At 40.8% G+C, this 19,963-nt stretch overlaps 1 protein-coding gene across 1 annotated transcript in view; it reads right to left on the reverse strand.

Moving 5' to 3' along the window:
- Positions 1 to 19,963, reverse strand: part of LOC117517176 (actin-binding LIM protein 3-like) — a 276,212-nt gene that overhangs the window by 106,900 nt on the left and 149,349 nt on the right. Inside the window, exons 10-13 of the mRNA XM_034178105.1 lie at positions 17,208 to 17,363; positions 14,829 to 14,940; positions 13,041 to 13,145; positions 2,612 to 2,662 (exon numbers count right to left, since the gene is read on the reverse strand). Of these exons, the coding sequence (XP_034033996.1) occupies positions 2,612 to 2,662; positions 13,041 to 13,145; positions 14,829 to 14,940; positions 17,208 to 17,363 (424 nt within the window). The remainder of the gene's footprint in view (positions 1 to 2,611; positions 2,663 to 13,040; positions 13,146 to 14,828; positions 14,941 to 17,207; positions 17,364 to 19,963) is intronic.

The following is a 19,963-nucleotide window of genomic DNA, read 5'->3' on the forward strand; positions in this document are numbered from 1 at the left end:
AAACATAATGCATGAGTAAAACTATCAGATGTCCACTGACAAGCTAATGAACAAGTACAGAACAAAATGGCAAACAAACATGCAACCACCAATGAAGCTTTCCGTCTGATATCCGCTCAAAGATTTGAACACGCATAAAACTTTCCAATGGACTTGCCAGACATCAGCTGAAAACACATTTAACAAATGAGAAAAGAACTTGTTCAGAACAAAAAAGACATGAACAGAAATAAAAATTTTGTATCTGTGACTCATACTTTTCCTCAGTCCGTGATAGTGTGACTTTGACTTAAAACTGCAATGGATAAGTATTGATGAGTAACGGTTTGAAATAATTTGTCCTGTGGTAAACATCACATAATTCATCTGTCTCTGGTGGATTTTGGGCCTTGATAGATGGATGACATCACACTTCAACTGGCAACACAAAGATTCGCATTCAGTAGAATTATTTTCCCGTTTTCAAGACATATATGCACACTGGTGGAGCCGGATTTGATTTGCAGAGGTCCAAATGCAAATGATATCATACTTCCTCAGTACATTTGTGCGCTGTCCACTAATTTCTCACAGAATGATACAGTTGTGAGTTTAGTTCTTTTGTATGCCAATTCAGTGTTTTGACAATAAAGGGTTAATTACAGTACATATTTTTCAGACTTCTCCTAAAACATTATTTTCTTAATTATTTGGCTCTGGGGGACACACTGTGTGAGTTAAAAGTAAAAATTTACCCGTCAAGGTAATCTGGCAGAGAACATTCCTGAAAAAAGCACCAAAAAGGGCCAAAAATGCTGTTTTGAGGGGTCCAAGTGGACCCTTAAGACAACTTTAAACCCCTGAATGGTCAATGGTTGTCTTATTATTCCCAACTTATTCCCAACAAAGAACTACCACCAATTTGATTCAAAACATGATTCCTTGATCACTGGATCATATTCTTGAAAGACCCATGGCGGTGCGATTTTTGTGGGTGTTTTGACATTGAAAGGGTTAAAACGGCATGATGTGCACAATTTTTGTAAAGTACAACTTCAGTTCTGAAAACTACATATTCAGATGAAAACTTTGGTGCAAATTTCATCTCGTTATACCTCCGGTAGGGGTATGGTGCATTTTTTTTTCTGGCCTCTTTTGCTCCTCTAATACAGCACACTTTGCACAAGGAGATGCTGGATGAGAGAGAAATGCAGAGTAAACCTTTTCTGTGTACATGCCACAAATAGAGTCGCTTGAGGTATGCTAAAGCATATTTGGACAAGCCAACTTCATTTTGGAATAAGGTGCTGTGGACTGATCAAACTAACATTGAGTTATTTGGATAACAAGGGGCGGTATGCATGGCAGAAAAAGATCACAGCATTGTAAGAAAAACGTTTGCCACCTACAGTAAAATTGTGAGGTGGTTCCATCATGCTGTGTGGCTGTGTGGCCAGTGCAGGTACTGGGAATCTTGTTAAAGTTGAAGGTCACATGGATTCCAGTCAATATCAGCAGATTCTTGAGAACAGTGTTCATGAATCAGTGACAAAGTTGAAGTTGCGCCGGGGCTGGATCTTTCAACAAGACAACGACCCTAAACACTGCTCAACATCTACTCAGGCATTCATGCAGAGGAACAAGTACAATGTTCTGGAATGGCCATCTCAGTCCCCAGACCTGAATATCATTGAAAATCTGTGGTGTGATTTTTAAGTGGGCTGTCCATGCTCTGAAACCAACAAACCTGAGATATTTGTAAAGAAGAATGGTCCAAAATACTTTCAACCAGAATCCAGACTCTCACTGGAAGCTATAGGAAGCATTTAGAGGCTGTTATTTATGCCAAAGGAGGATCTACTAAATATTGATGTATTTTTTTTCTGCTGGGGTGCCCAAATTTATGCACCTGCCTAATTTCGTTTAAAGAATTATTGCACACTTTCTGTAAATCCTGTAAACTTCATTTCACTTCTCAAATATCACTGTGTTTGTCTGCTATGTGATATATTTAACTGAAATTGCTGAACCAAACAACCAATGATTTATAAAGGAAAATCATGGAAATCATCAGGGGTGCCCAAACCTTTACACACAACTGTACCAACTGTGAAATTGTTACATGTTGCATGTTTGTTTACTCATTCATGCCTCCAACTACTTTCCAACAGTCACATGCACAGTGAGATACTACCCTAAGTCACACAAAGACAAACAAGTATGTTTCATTACTCTACATGCCAAGGGAATTGCACAGGATTGTACTGAGTTGTGTTTGTGGCTGTGTCAAAATAACTTACAAGCGGGTGAGCATATTTTCACCAAATTTGGTAGGCTTACTCTTTGAGTGAAGACATCCAGAAGATTAAATTTTGGAGCAGATTGGTTAAAGGTCAAGGCTGCCAAAAAGTTAATCTGCAAATCACATTTTTGAGGATATCTCTACAACTAACAGCTCTAGACAAGTGATCCAAAGCTTCTATCAATGATCATCAATCAGTTGTTATTGTATGGTATAAGTGGCATCATTATAACATCCATAAAATGTCATTAAATAGCATCACTTCAGTCTGAAAAACACATTTATTATGTTCATGCAGAAAAATTACAGCACTGTGAGGAAGTGACTCACCTTGCCTCCTATAGATGGGGGATTTCCTGTAGATGTTGGTTTCCTCAGATGCTGGAGGAAATGAGAAAAGAGGAGATCATTCTTAATTAGCTATATACATGTTCAGCATCCTGAACCATAAACCTGACAAAACATATAATCAATTGCTGTAGATGAGGTGGAGCCTGCCTGACCTAGAGAAAGATGAATTAACACAGATTTACTGGTTTACAAATTTATAGCAGATGGTGCAGGAGGAAGCAAGGAAAGTGGGAAAGGAAATGACAAAGGTGGTGCTGAATGGATTCTGAAGGTGCAGCCATTCCCTCGTTCAGTTATTCAACCTTCATAACATCAAGTTTAAAATTGGTTTGTTCACACAACAAAGTACAAAAAATGTAAAACTTAGCAGTTTTACTCCCACTGGTCCATCCAGAGTAAATCTGTATGCATCCCTGGAATCGTGAGACACTTTGGATAGAAGCATCCACCAAATACATTTTGCTCAGAAAAGGGAATATTGTTGCAGGGTTGCTAACAGCTTCAGGAAAAAGAAAGAGAGAGAGATAAAGAGCAAGTGAGCGAGCGAGAGAGAGAGAGACAGAGAGAGAGAAAACATTTAGTAAGGAATGTACTGCATATAGGAGAGGGAATGTTTATGTTTGAAAAAAAAACAAGTGCAGAGCTCGCACTGCTAAATAAAGGTTTTTCCAAGTGAAATGAACAAAGAGAGAAACATTCAGGGAGGAGAAACCGGTAAAATTTCCTGTATATTCATTTTGTAAATTGTGTCCGTAGTATGGCCCAATTTTCAATTTCAATTTCAATTTATTTTCATTTATATAGCGCCAAATCACAACAGAGTTGTCTCAAGGCACTTCACACAAGTAAGGTCTAAACTTACTAACCCCCAGAGCTTCAGTGGGAGGGGAAAAACTCCCTCTGAGGAAGAAACCTCAAGCAGACCAGACTCAAAGGGGTGACCATCTGCTTGGGCCATGCTACAGACACAAATTACAGAACAATTCACAAAACAAATATACAGGAAATGTTCCCGGTACACACCCAGCTCTGGATGGAGCTGCACCGTAAACAGAGAGAAAAAACAGAATCAGGCATTAGAAAGACAGTAAAAATACAGTATAATAAAAATACAGTATAATTTGTCAGCATTAAACAACAAGAAAAACAAGAAATACTAAGGTGATCGCCAGCCACTAGCCCTAAGCTTCACTAAAAGACCCAGAATTTAGGTAAAGTTGAGGCCGCGGCATGCTCCTACTACTACTACATTCAATTTATATTTGTCATCTGCTGTGGGTGTCCCAGGTTCTGGGGTAGGCAGCAGGCAGCTATGTCAGTCCTCACACAATCAGCCCATGTCTTCCGAGGTCTGCCACGCCCTCGGCGACCCGGAATCTCCATAAGCATGACAGAGTTGATGCACGATGACGCCCATTTCACATGCCCATACCATCTTAGCCGCCAGGTACGCATCGCTGCAGAAACCTCCTCAACCCCCAGCTTTGCATGGAGTGCAGAAGAGGAGACATCATCCTGTGGTTTTACGCCGCAGATCCATCGTATCATGGATCTGTCATTGCGGCGGAGCCGCTGAAGGTCTGCAGCAGTTGGTGCCCAGGTTTCGCGACCATGCAGCAAAGCAGAGCGAACACAGTTGAGAATATCTTCCCTCAGGTCTTTAGCAAGATGTGTTTGGACGTAAGAATAAAAAAGGAGTTTCTTGAACTTTCCCCATGCTGAAGTGCATCTGGCGATGATGACGAGCTTGCAACCATCTCCAGCACATAGCACATCACCTAGATAGCAGAAGCTGGGATCCATATGGAGCATGGTCCCATCCACATCGACCTGACTAACTGGTCTCCCATCAATTGGGCGAGCTTCACCATGACATCTCAGACACACATAGTCAGGGTTGGCGACTAGTCTGCCAGTGATGTTACTGCAGCTCTTGTGCACCCAGAGCTTGCACTGTGAGAAAACAATGGAGTTTTCACCTACGCCACTACGGCAGACGGTGCAGGGAAACTTACCTGAGTCTTTGAGGACTTCCAGTACAAGGCCAGAGACCATAATCTTAGTCTTCTTCATATTGACTCTGAGACCCTTGCGTTCCATGTTCTCCTTCCAGGCTTTCAGCACTCATCTAGGGAGTCTGCAATGACCACCACGTCGTCGACATAGAGGAGTTCCCAAGGGGCGCCAGTGCGGAACTCGCGCAACAGCGCTTCCAGCACTATGATGAATAGCAGTGGGCTGAGAACAGAGCCTTGGTGAACTCCAACCCAATTCCAAACTCTTCACTGTACTGGCATTGACTCGTACTCGACTTCTGGTGTTGGCGTACATGCCCTGTATGACTCGTACCGCCCACTCCTCAACACCAAAACTCCTCAAGGCCCACCATAGAACTTTTCTTGGGACCTGGTCAAATGCCTTCTCCAGGTCGACAAAGGCAAGATAGAGTGGTTTATTGACAGCGAGGTACTTCTCTTGTAGTTGGCGCACAGTGAAGATGGCTCCATTTCCTAATAAAATACATTAAAAGAATAAAAAGTGCAGAACTATACTGTGCCAGTATGCTAGCCATACGAAAGGGAAAATAAGTGCGTATTAAGTCTGGACTTGAAAGTCTCCACAGAATCTGACTGTTTTATAGACGTGGGGAGATCATTCCACAGAAAAGGGGCATGATAAGAGAAAGCTCTATGACCCACAGACTTCTTATTCACCCTAGGGACACAAAGTAGTCCTCCACCCTGAGAACGCAAAGCCCAGGCCGGTACGTAAGGTTTAATTAGGTCAGCTAGGTAGGGGAGTGCCAGTCCATGAACAATTTTATAGACTAGTAGCAGAACCTTAAAATCTGATCTCACTGGGACAGGAAGCCAGTGAAGGGATGCCAAAATGGGTGTAATGTGGTCGAATTTTCTGCTTCGTGTCAAATGTCTGGCTGCAGCATTTTGAACCAACTGGAGAGCCCTAATGCTGGAATGTGGTAAACCAGAAAACAGAACATTGTAGTAGTCCAATCTAGAAGAGATAAACGCATGGATCAGGGTCTCAGCATCAGCCACAGACAGGATGGGATGAATCTTCACTATACTGCGCAGATGGAAGAAAGCAGTTCTTGTAATATTTCTAATGTGGAGGTCAAAGGTCAAGATTCCTCACTTTGTCAGTGTGATGTATGACACACAAGCCTAGGCTAAGCGTTAACTGGTCAAATTGATGCCGATGTCTCACTGGACCAAGAACCATCATTTCAGTCTTGTCAGAATTTAAAAGTAGGAAGTTTCTAGACATCCAGCTTCTCACTGATGCAAGGCAATCTTCTAAAGATTTTATGTGAATGAGATTACCAGCAGTGATCGGCATGTATAACTGAGTATCATCAGCATAGCAGTGAAAGGTAATCCCAAAATGCCGCAATATGTGCCCAAAGGGTGCTATATAAAGGAGAAAAGCAGGGGGCCAAAGACGGACCCCTGTGGAACCCCAAATTTCATGTCAGTAAGGTTGGAGGTAGTGTTACTGTCCAAAACACAGAGAATGACTGGTCAAGTATGTCGTCAACCATGCAAGGGCACTCCCAGTAATCCCAAAGTGATTTTCTAGCCTATCAAGTAGAATATGATGATCCACAGTATCAAATGCAGCACTGAGATCTAACAGTACCAGAACCGTAGTGGTGTTCGAATCCATTACACGAAGAAGATCATTCGCCACTTTCGTGAAAGCCGTCTCTGTGGAATGATATTTTCTAAAAGCAGACTGCAGTGGCTCAAAGAGATTATTCTCAGTAAGATAGTCCACGAGCTGCCGTGACACCACTTTTTCCAGAATTTTAGAGCAAAATGATAGGTTTGACATTGGCTGATAGTTTTTCAATACACTAGGGTCAAGATTAGGTTTCTTATGTAATGGTTTAATCACTGCAGATTTGAAACATTTAGGAACAAATCCAGAAGTTAAAAAAAGACTAATAATTTCCAGCACAGTCGACCCAAGAGTGGGCCACAAGTCCTTAAACAGTTTTGTTGGTATAGGATCAAATAAGCAGGTTGTGCTTTTTGTTGACGTTACGAGTTTTGTCAGCATGCCTAGAGAGATACTCTCAAATTCTCTAAATCTAGGTAATACCTCAGTAATGGCACCCACCTCAATAGCAGGGTGTAGTGGCTGGGATGAGGCATGCTGGGATATGTTTAACTTAATGTCTTCTATTTTCTTCTCAAAGTAATCCAGGAAATCTTGTGCTGTAAAAGGACAGTGAACTACAGGTGGTTGTCCATGAATAAGTGTTGCCACCGTGTTGAACAAGAACTTTGAGTTATGCTTGTTTTTGTTGATCAAATAAGACTAATAGGTCCGCTTTGTAGCTATGCATGCTTATAGTCTAAGATAGCGTCACGCCATGCAAGGGGGAATACTTCTAATTTTGAACTACGCCATTTCCGTTCTAGACCTCTAGCCTTATGCTTGAGGTCACGAAGGAAATCACTGAACCAAGGTGACTGTGTTTTGGGGGAGTGCAGTTTTAACACAGGTGGCGCAATCATGTCAAGTGCAGTTTTGAGCACTGAGTTTAAACTATCCACAAGACTGTCTACTGACTGGGTATTTGCCAAATGTGAAGCTAAGACATCAGGCAGTCTAGCTTCGAGTTCAGTCTTAGTTAAGGAGTTGATGCATCGCCGTAGTGATATATAAGTTTGTTGTTCCACGAAACAGAGCAGCCAAACTTTAAACTTAATAAGTGAGTGATCAGAGACCACTGATGTAAGAGGCATGATGTCAATATTCGTGACAGCAATACCACATGTGAGAACCAAATCCAGGGTATTTCCACTAATGTGCGTGTTAATGCATCCACAATTTCCATAAATAATTTGCAGAGGGGATCAGAAGTCTTATTTATATGAACGTTAAAGTCACCAATGATCAGAAGGTTATTTGTACTAGTTGACAAGTTAGAGATGAATGCACCAAATTCATCTAAGAATTCAGAATATGGGCCAGGAGGCCTATATACAGTGACAAAGTAATACGGCTGATTTTTATTCTTCTGACCTTGGCAATGTGTAATATCCTGAGCACAGCAGAGAATACGATGCTCAAATGAGTTATATTTGTGCCCCCCAACAGCTAATAAGCTAAACCTAGATTTCTAAATAAGAGCAACACCCCCGCCTTGCTTCACATTACGAAGGATGTCACTAAATGTATATGCTGGTGGGCAGAGGGTCACCACTTTGAGTCTGGTCTGATTGAGGTTTCTTCCTCAAATCATTAGAAGGAGTTTTTCCTTACCACTGTCGCTTGTGTGCTTGCTCTAGGGGTTGGTAAGGTTAGACCTTAATTGTGTGAAGCGCCTTGAGACAACTTTGTTGTGATTTGGCTCAATATAAATGATAATAATATGAAACTGATAAACATATTAACATGACATTATGGAAGGTTGTTGAAATGGTGAAATAAAATGAGCCTGCAACTAAGGATACACCGATCCACAATTTTTCAGTTTTGATCCGATCCCGATACATGAATTTGGATATCTGCTGATACCAATACTTTTCCGTTCCGATACCAGAGCTCTCTTTGCTTTAATATTAGTATTATCATTATTGTTGATTTTATGAGGATTTTCTTAAAAATGAGACCTGAAAGTCCAGCTACAATTTGCCAGAAGGTGCATCTAAGATGAAAGCCTAGATGTGATGTTTTGGTGAAAGAATTAAGTAAATGGTAAATATAAATAGACTGCATTTATATAGCACTTTTCCATCTGCATCAGATGCTCAAAAGCTTTACAAATAATGCCTCACATTGTGAAGGTGCTGTCATACAAGGTGCTCACTACACACCGGGAGCAATACGGAATTAAAGACGTTGTCCAAGGGTCCTTAGTGATTTTCCAGTCAGGTGGGAATTTGAACAGAGGATCTTCTGGTCTCAAGCCCAATGCCTTAACTAATAGACCATCACTTCCAGTACTTTTATTTTTTTAGACTTTTATAGTTTTATTTTTATAGACTTAAAAGAGAAAAGACAGCACTCTCTATCTGTCTACAACCCCAATTCCAATGAAGTTGGGATGTTGTGTAAAATGTAAAAAAAACAGAATACAATGATTGTAAATCGTCTTCAACCTATATTCAATCGAATACACCACAAAGACAAGATATTTAATGTTCAAACTGATAAAATTTGTTTTTGTGCAAATATATTGGTCATTTTGAAATAAAAAAAGCTGGGACAGTGGTATGTTTACCACTGTGTTACATCACCTTTCCTTCTAACAACACTCAATAAGCGTTTTGGAACTGAGGACACAAATTGTTGAAGCTTTGTAGGTGGAATTCTTTTCCACTCTTGCTTGATGTACGACTTCAACAGTCCGGGGTCTCCGTTGTTGTATTTTGCACTTCATAATGCACCACACATTTTCAATGGACGACAGGTCTGGACTGCAGGCAGGCCAGTCTAGTACCTGCACTCTTTTACAACAAAGCCACATTGTTGTAACACGTGCAGAATGTGGCTTGACATTGTCTTGCTGAAATAAGCAGGGACGTCCCTGAAAAAGACGTCGTTTGGATGGCAGCATGTGGTGCTCCAAAACCTGGATATACCTTTCAACATTGATGGTGCAACGTAGATGTGTAAGCTGCCCATGCCATGGGCAATAACACCCCCCCCCCCCCCCCCCCCATACCATCACAGATGCTGGCTTTTGAACTTTGCGCTGGTAACAATCTGGATGGTCTTTTTCCTCTTTTGTCCGGAGGACACGACATCCATAATTTCCAAAAACAATATGAAATGTGAACTCATCAGACCACTGCACACTTCCACTTCCACTTTGCATCTGTCCATTTCAAATCAGCTCGGGCCCAGAGAAGGCTGTGTCATTTCTGGATGTTGTTGATGTATGGCTTTCGCTTTGCATGGTCGAGTTTTAACTTGCACTTGTAGATGTAGCGACGAACTGTGTTAACTGACAATGGTTTTGTGAAGTGTTCCTGAGCCCATGCGGTAAGATCCTTTCACAATGATGTCGGTTTTTAATGCAGTGCCGCCTGAGAAATCGAAGGTCACGGGCATTCAGTGTTGGTTTTCAGCCTTGTCGCTTCCGTGTAGACAGTTCTCCAGATTCTCTGAATCTTCTATTATATTATGGACTGTAGATGATGGAATCCCTAAATTCCTTGCAATTGAACATTGAGAAACATTGTTCTTAAGCTGTTGGGCTATTTTTTCACGCAATTGTTCACAAAGTGGTGATCCTTGCCCCATCTTTGCTTGTGAATGGCTGAGTCTTTTGGGAATGCTCCTTTTATACCCAATCATGACACTCCTGTTTCCAGTTAGGTGTTCTTTGAGCATTCATCAACTTTCCCAGTCGTTTGTTACCTGTCCGAACTTTTTTGAAACTTGTTGCAGGCATCCATTTCAAAATGAGCAAACATTTGCACAAAAACAAAAATATCTATCAGTCTGAACATTAAATATCTTGTCTTTGTGGTGTATTCAATTGAATATAGGTTGAAGAGGATTTGTAAATCACTGTATTCTGTTTTTATTTCCATTTCACATGTCCCAACTTTAGTAGAGAAGCTTTAATCTTCGACTGGACTGGGTTGCTTGACGCAAGGACGTTTCGCTTCTAATCACAGAAGCTTCCTCAGCTAAAATTCTTGCTCTGGTAGTCTGACTTCTGTCTTAACTCTTGTAGAGAAGAATAACAGAAGCCAGCAAAAGCTGGAGTTTTAAACCTAACCAGACCCCTCCTACCGAGAGGCAGACTGCTTTGGCTAGTGACTAACAACTGCTTTAATTAGCACTTATTGTGCTCTAGTTAGCACCCTCCTAATGACAGGGCAGCTGTCCCTTCTAACGATGGGACTGACGCCTCTCCTGATGACTCTCCTGACAATGTGAATGACTCATTACCATGAACAAAAGACAGAAACTGCTTTGACCTGAGTACCCCATTGTAATCAGAGGACAAAGCGTGTCTCAGACCCCCTCCCCTGTTAAGGCTGGGTTTCAACTGTTTCACATACAATGCTTCTTTCACTCCCCTCTCAAGCCATTTCTTTTCTCTGGCTAAGATTTTAACTTCCTTGTCCTCAAATGTGTGGTTAGTGTCTTTAAGGTGGAGATAAACTGCAGACTGAGGTTCACCGGCACCCTCTCTGTGGGGCTGGTATAGCCTTTTGTGCACTGGCTGCTTAGTCTCACCTATGTAGTGTTCATTACAGTTTTCCTGACATCTGATAGAATACACCACATTGCTCTGCTTGTAACTAGGGATCCTGTCCTTAGGGTGAATTAATTTATGTCTCAAGGTGTTAACAGGTTTAAAGTAAACCTCTGTAGTTTTTCCCCTACTCCTGCTAAATAAGGGAGAGTTGCTCCTCTTCTTCTTGGCTCTGTCTCCTGTCTGTCTGGTCTCTTTGTTCTTTGGGACTTCTGCACTTCATCCAGGGACCATCGTGGGTACCCACATACTGTGAGGGCTTTCCATACATGTTGTTGTTCTTTAGCCCATCCCTCTGTAGTTGTGGGCACCTGTAGGGCTCTGTGTTGAAGAGTCCTGATCACCCCAAGCTTGTGTTCAAGGGGGGTGGTTTGAGCCAAAGAGCAGATATTGGTCAGTATGAGTGGGTTTTCTGTAAACCCCTGTCTGGAGCTGCCTGTTCTCTCCAATCCTAACATCACAGTCCAAGAAGGCTAAGTGGTTGTTTCTGGCATCCTCACGTGTGAACTTGATATCGGAGTCCACCAAGTCGATGTGCTCTGTAAAAGCCTCCACTTCTTGTTGCTTGATTTTAACCCATGTGTCACTGACATATCTGAACCAGTGACTGGGAGAGATGCCTGTGAATGATGACAAGGCTCTATTCTCCACTAGGCTCTATGTACAGATTGGCCACAATGGGGGATACCGGAGACCGCATCGCACAACCATCTTTCTGTCTCTCGTTTGCTATCTCTCTCTCTCACTCACGTTCGCTCTCCCTCCATCTCTATTTTTCTTTCTCTCTCGCTGTGTTCATGGTGCGCAAACTTTGAACTTCTGGAAACACACAGCCTTTCAACTGTAAAATTAGTGTATCATCATCGGCGCTCACGCGCAGGATTTTAAGGGGGACTTTTTTTCCTTTTCAGCGGACAGAATCTCACTGAGCAGGTTTTTCATAGCGTTTGACAGTGAATGACAGGACAGTGAAGCGGCTAACTTTTTAGCAGACATTTACAGCAACAATTCAGTTAATTTTTTATCGGAAAATCCGTGCTCGACGAATAGACAATTTCAAACCAAGAGCCAGGCAGAAATTTGCTGCTAACTGCAGCTAGAACACTCCGGAAGAGAGCTCTCTCAAACAGCCCGGCTTCAAAAACCTCTCCTCTCCCCTCCTCACACTCAGCAGTAAACAAACAGAGAGCAAACAACAGCAGTTGAGAGGATTCACAGTGGCTCTTCTCTGGTATCGGAAAATGTCGCAGGTTGGATCGGTATTTTCCGATATGTGAATTACGTCTGTATCGGAACCCGATAAAGATCCGGGATAGGAATGGTCACATCCTTACCTGCAACACAGGCAGTCAGTGTCTCACCAGTTGCTTACGTGTACAGCGTAGCACAAGAGAGATTGGAAAAAAAAACGGAGTTCTGATCCTTGGACCAACCTCAGCTCTGCAGTACTGATACGATGTGCAGCACTGATTGGTGATTTCCAAAATAATCGATATTTGGTGTAATTTTACATTATTTCCTTGGCATTATTAAAACTATGACTGGCCTGGTGGGGATTTTCGTTGGTCAGGCAGTCTGCCAGTCTGTCATCTAATCTTGTTTACACAAAATAAGCTTGAAGATATGCACTGATGGGAATAATACTGTTAAAATAAACACAGTTTTTTTTTCAGGAACGGGTAATCAAACTTATTACCGTTTCCATTGTTACAACACCGTTATTGTTACTGACAGAAAAATGCGATGGTTACTATAATTAGCTTATTGAAGCCATTTTCATTAATTTTTTAAAAATGAGATTAGTAACATTACATTTTTAATAATTTAGTTCTTTAACAGAATTTTAAGAATTCAAGTTTAATTTTTGTTGAAACTGAGATATTAAAATGTTTGAAATTTGTTTCTCTGAACCACTGATGAGGAAAAAACATTCAGTGCTTTTATTTAATAAAATTCCTTGGGTGTGTAAAACTCTTGCACAATGGTATTGGAAACACCCATGAATTTATAGATCAGTACAGACACTTTATTCACATCCCTCCTATAATCACATTAAACTGTTATTCCTGATGGCTATTTCAGTGTCTGTATTTGTTGCATTGTTTCTTTAAAACTGTTACATGGGTCAGAAGGTTGTTTATCAAAAGCATGATGGCCTACCTGGCAAGTGGAAATGCTTTGGGGTTTGTAAGGCGGTGGTACAGACTGTGGTACCCTTGGGCTCTGGCTGACTGTGATAAGGTGAACTTCTTCCACTCTCAGCACCTGCAGGCAGTTCAGCCAGTGCCAGTGAGAGAAGTCAAAGCACGATTACCAGAGTGACCACAGACCGAGACAAGTTGATGATTTATTTTACAGTATGTGTGCTGCTATAAATCCTGGATTCCCATGCTGCACATAGCACCCTATTACTGTGGCACCAGAGCATTTGTTCAGGTTCTGTTTTGTTTTAATGTCTTATGTCTTGTCCACATGTTAGTACAGTAGTGTTCAGAATAATAGTAGTGCTATGTGACTAAAAAGATTAATCCAGGTTTTGAGTATATTTCTTATTGTTACATGGGAAACAAGGTACCAGTAGATTCAGTAGATTCTCACAAATCCAACAAGACCAAGCATTCATGATATGCACACTCTTAAGGCTATGAAATTGGGCTATTAGTAAAAAAAAGTAGAAAAGGAGGTGTTCACAATAATAGTAGCATCTGCTGTTGATGCTACAAACTCAAAACTATTATGTTCAAACTGCTTTTTAGCAATCCTGTGCATCACTAAACTAGTATTTAGTTGTATAACCACAGTTTTTCATGATTTCTTCACATCTGCGAGGCATTAATTTTGTTGGTTTGAAACCAAGATTTTGCTTGTTTACTAGTGTGCTTGGGGTCATTGTCTTGTTAAAACACCCATTTCAAGGGCATGTCCTCTTCAGCATAAGGCAACATGACCTCTTCAAGTATTTTGACATATCCAAACTGATCCATAATACCTGGTATGCGATATATAGGCCCAACACCATAGTAGGAGAAACATGCCCATATCATGATGCTTGCATCACCATGCTTCACTGTCTTCACTGTGAACTGTGGCTTGAATTCAGAGTTTGGGGGTCGTCTCACAAACTGTCTGTGGCCCTTGGACCCAAAAAGAACAATTTTACTCTCATCAGTCCACAAAATATTCCTCCATTTCTCTTTAGGCCAGTTGATGTGTTCTTTGGCAAATTGTACCCTCTTCTGCACATGTCTTTTATTTAACAGAGGGACTTTGCGGGGGATTCTTGCAAATAAATTAGCTTCACACAGGCATCTTCTAACTGTCACAGCACTTACAGGTAACTCCAGACTGTCTTTGATCATCCTGGAGCTGATCAGTGGGTGAGCCTTTGCCATTCTGGTTATTCTTCTATCCATTTTGATGGTTGTTTTCCGTTTTCTTCCGCGCGTCTCTGTTTTTTTTGGTCCATTTTAAAGCACTGGAGATCATTGTAGATGAACAGCCTATAACTGTTTGCACCTGCGTATAAGTTTTCCCCTCTCCAATCAACTTTTTAATCAAACTACACTGTTCTTCTGAACAATGTCTTGAACGTCCCATTTTCTTCAGGCTTTCAAAGAGAAAAGCATGTTCAACAGGTGCTGGCTTCATCCTTAAATAAACACCTGATTCACACCTGTTTGTTCCACAAAATTGACAAACTCATTGACTGAATGCCAAACTACTATTATTGTGAACACCCCCTTTTCTACTTTTTTTTTTTTTACTAATAGCCCAATTTCATAGCCTTAAGAATGCTTGGTCTTGTTGGATTTGTGAGAATCTACTGAATCTACTGGTACCTTGTTTCCCATGTAACAATAAGAAATATACTCAAAACCTGGATTAATCTTTTTAGTCACATAGCACTACTATTATTCTGAACACTATTGTATGTGGTTCTGTGCTTACCAGGGTGAAAATAATGCTGTGGAGAGCCTCTGCAACGACTGTGCGCAGGTGAATCACTGAAGGTAGAGCCACAGGAATGCCTCGTTCTAAACTCCAGGCTGTCCAAAAGATCCTAAAAAGACAATCACAGAGCAAAAATAAGAGATGTTATGATATATATATATATATATATATATATATATATATTTTTTTTTTTTTCATTTCATTTATTTATTTAAAAGGGACAACACATATTAATGAAAACATAAAGTGTAAATATGTCAGATTATAGCCATGGGCTAATTTCCATCTGTTGTCCCTGACAGACTATAAGAATTGAACAATTTACAGTAAAAACACACAAACATCACAGTAGCTTACAATACAACAGACTACATTACATAGGGGTCACCAACTGCGGTAATCTACACCTTGTGTAGATTACCGCATCATCAGCGTAAAGTTGTATGTCCACATCCTCACAAACACTTGGTAGGTCATTAATGAATAATGAAAATAAAATGGGCCCCAAGATAGATCCTTGGGGGACTCCTAGTGCACAATCTAAGAAGGGGGATTTAATACCATTAACCACGGTGGCTTGTTTTCTATTTGATAAATAAGATGCCATCCATTTTATGGCATGCTCAGAAAAATTAAAAGATTGCAACTTTAATAATAAAATATTATGATTCACTAGATCAAATGCTTTACGCACATCTAAGAAAACTACTCCTACACAATTGTTTTTATCCAAAAGACTTCTCACTTTTTCCATGAACATTGTTATGGCAGTCTCAGTTGAATGGTAGGTATGAAAACCTAGTTTGGCCACTTTGTAGATGTTGAATCAATTGCTTGGCAACCCACTTTTCAAGGACTTTAGAAAAGACTGACAGTATGCTAATTGGTCTGTAGTTATTAATATTATTTTTTGTCACCCGCCTTAAAAATTGGGGTAAATGTGGCCATCTTCCATATCTGTGGTACAATGGAATGCTCAACTGACAAATTTATTAAATGCGTAACTGGATGTGCTAGAGCCATTTTATGTGTTTTTAGGAATCCAACATCAAAGCTATGATGGTCTTTAGCTTTAGACTCCTTCATGGCATTTATAATATAATATAATATATATATATATAAACAACAGAGGAAGACTGGGATAGGCTCCAGCTCCCCCATCCCTCCATCTCTGGTGATCTTTAACTGGAATAAGACTGTTTAAAATACTGGATGGATGGATGGACAATACAGCAGAGAGACAAAACAACAGGGAGAGAAAATATGGCAGAGAAACAACTCACCAAGGAGAGACAGTATGGACTAGAGTGCCTTGATAGAGAGAATGGTGACATGACAAGTCGAAAAAAATCGGTCATGTAGCTCAAGGTGCCATCTTGGGTTCAAAATAACGTTCTCTGTTAATCTGTCTGCATGTAATTCCAGCTATTTTATTTATTTATTCACTGAAAATGGCAGGTTGCTGTGCATTTGGATACACAAATAGACACAGCAAGGGCTTCAAGATGTACAGATTCCCTTCAGATCTGAAGAGAAGAAAAATTTTAGGAAAATAAAGTCAGCTGTGTGAGATGGAAGTGACTTCATTGTCAAAGCTTTGAGAGGTAAATTTATTATTCAGGCCCATGTACAGTAAAACTCACCTAAACTGTCATTGTATAAACCAGATAGTTTTTGTATTGTTTTCGATGTAATAAACACCATATATAACGGATTTTGTACAAGGGACTTTTCACTCACATCGGATAAACTGTCCCGTCCAATTGGTATGTATTTCCATTAAACCCCTCGCATGTCGGACCAGAGTCATTTCTGTGATTAAAGGCCCGACCATTTATTTTTTTCACACCGTGCTCAGACTCGGACCTGCAGCCTGACGTGCACCTGTTAAATCAGATGCCGCAAAAGGCTGTGATTTGACACTTTTCTTCTTACACTCCTTCGTCTGCCATCATATTATAATAGTTTTTACAGTGCGCACGCTGATTAAAAATGGATCCAAAAAGTCCACACATTTACAGCATGAAGTTGGTAAAAGAAGAAAATGTTCAGCTTACCTTTGAATTGGAGGTGATGATTACAGAAAGAAAAGCTTGTTGAGGGTCAAATTAATCCACAATAAAACACAATCCAGAGACGGAGAACTTTAAAACTGTCACGCACGTCATTGCATGACACAGAGTTACAAAAATGGTAGTTTGAGTAGAAAGAAGCCAATAATAATTAAGGAATGAGTCACATCTCAATCCAGAAGGTTATCTGTCAATTTGTAACATAGACATTTCTTTTTGAGTTATAAAGACACAAAAGCAGAATTGTAAATGGGCTCCACTTCATGTTGATGACTTTTAGTTTTGTAATGAACTGTGTCTGTACCTGTCCATAGCTGTGACGCTCCGTGGTGTCATTTGAGAGGCGCTTGTGTGCATGGTTGACCTGATAAGGAATAACATCGGGCCGCTGGATGTCATATATGGCTTTAATCCTGGGAAGAGCTGCCATCTGCTTATAGTCCAACACATCAGCCTTTGACTGTGTGTGTGATAGAGGGGGGTGGGGGGTGGAAGAGACATGCTTTCTTTTGATAAAACTGATCATTCAAATCATTCAACTGGATTTATTGGCAATGCACTGAAAACCTTGAGAGAAAAAATGCACCACCTTCTATAATGAAAGGATTCAAAAGGTTTATTCAGAAGTAGCTCAAAACCTAAAATTGAGTGAATTCAGTCTTTTGATAAAGCCTCACTCACGACCCGCTGTATGTGCTGCTACGGGCAGTCTACTTGGGGAAAAAAGTGGCAAAACTGTGTCTGAGATGTGCAGACCGCCCGTAGAGGTTTATTGACATGCTAATGCAACTTCTACGGGTTCTGCAAAAAGTCAAAAACACATACAGCATGTACGGGGCTCATACAGTAGTGTTGGGAGTACGGCTGCTAGGGCTGTCTCGATTAGTCGACATTATCGATAATGTCGACAATGAAAATTTGTTGACACGTATTTTCATTGTCGACAAATCGCCCAGTCATGTTTTACCATTCAAAAACTGTATCATTTTGGTCCGGCGACGTGTTTTGTGGAAGCGTTAACTGCAACAGGAACTTGGGGGGGCGGTGTTTCCTCAAGGGAGAAGCGGATACGGTAGCCAAGTGATTTTTTTTTTTTCCTACGCAAAGACTCTGCTACAACGCACTCGGATAAACAATGGCGGAGCAGCAACAGCAAGGAGCCGAAGCAGAGTTAACAGAGAAATTTAGAGCAAGACCGAAACAATCCAAAGCATGGGAGCATTTCACAGAAAACAAAGCCGCCAAGTCACTTACATGCAGACTGTGCAAAGTCGTGCCTGCAGCACTACAGTCATGCACGAGCGCCTGAAACGCAAACATCCCAGGGCAGCCGAATCCACCCCAAACAACACAAGGTAATCTAGCATGTTTAGCTACCCAACAGTTATTGTGTATTGATATATGTAAGGATTAAACAACTCGAAGCACTTTGCGGAGTAACACACTCCGCTTCACGTCGTGGTGTTTTAGACTCCGCGTCGTGCATTCAAACCGTATAATGCATGGCTTCAAGTTGTTTAATCCGCTTATACCATGGTCCCACACAGTGAGCTAATACACAAATATGTATTTAAGTTAACAGAACTTGATAAAAATGTGTGAGTATTTGGGACTATTTTATGTTTTGTCTCTGATGCACTTACTGAGTCTGCGAGCTTGCGCCGCAGAGGGCCAGTCACACCGCCCGCCCCCCCGCTGTGTCTCGCTGCGACAAACTCTGGTAAACAGGTCCAGAAACTACGCTCCCTGTTTTGATGCGGAGTGTTCGGCCGCCCGCAAGGATAGAACTGTTCTCTTCTTCTTTCCCGTCTTCAATCTTGTCCAGTTCGACCAATATTAAATCTTTACGCCGTTGCTTTTGCTGTTCTTCTCATCTGCTGTCCTCCTCTTTCCATTCCTCAAATGTTTTATTTTACACTTTTAAGTTAAATGTGTGTTTTGTTTATCTGAATTTATCATAAGTATTTTGATTAAGGTCCATTAAGTGGACTTAAAAGGTCAATTCTAATGTGCACAGCAGCTTGATGCATTTTTAGCAAGAAAAGAAAGTAATCGTTTGATTAGTCGATTAATCGAAAAAATAATCGCCAACTAATCGACAATGAAAATAATCGTTAGTGACAGCCCTAACGGCTGCATGGTGTATTTTCAACTTTGTTTCAAGGCTAATGCCCCATAGTGTCCCAAACAATTCTGTGGAGTCTGCTGAAGGAAATACTGGTTCTGGCTATTCTGCAGTTCACTTCAGCACCCACTGTTGCAGACTGGTGCCATCAAGGTATGTGAACTAGCCTATAACCTGTAGTCAAACACTAATACATTTCAGACCAATCACCTGTTCAGCAAACTTCTCAAATTCTTGTAAAAGACTTAAGGCACAATGCCAAGTGTTTACTGAAAATGAACAGTATGCGCTTCTTGGAAAAGTGTCACGGGTAGAGAAACCCACTGGTCCAAAGACACGGACCAGTAACATTTGACCTATGTCTAGTTGATATTATCCCCTGCTAGACCGATGTCTCGTTAAAAATCTAGTCAGATAAATAGTGTTCGACAAGACCGTCAATTTTTTTCAATCTTGCACCTTAAATAACTGAGCTGCTCAGTCACATCACTGACTTCATCATGAATGAAGCTCAGTCAACAAAGGAGAATCGTGTAAAAGTATGTGGTGTCCACACGCTACTTTTTCACTTAAATGGAAGGTCTTTAACAGGAGCAGCACACAGAAAGAGTACCGGAGCAGAGCAGAGCTGACTCAGACAGGCTCAGGAAGAGTTACCATAGCAACACTACATACCCATATATGGCACACATAAAAAAGATCAACTGTTGTATTTTGCTACAAAATCTGAATGTGATGTGAAATTTTAACATGATTTTCTTCAACAATCATACAATTTTGATCAGACTCATCTGAGAAACAATAGATATAGATATACTGTAATTGTTGCCCAAAAAAATCAGAGATATTATAGAGTTTACACAGCTGTTTGAGCTGCATAAAATGAGCACAAGGCCAGGATTACAGAGCGAAGTATAAGGTGCACAGTACATTCA

The sequence above is a fragment of the Thalassophryne amazonica genome, chromosome 9 (assembly GCF_902500255.1).
Source record: "Thalassophryne amazonica chromosome 9, fThaAma1.1, whole genome shotgun sequence".
NCBI classification, from domain to species: Eukaryota; Metazoa; Chordata; class Actinopteri; order Batrachoidiformes; family Batrachoididae; genus Thalassophryne; species Thalassophryne amazonica.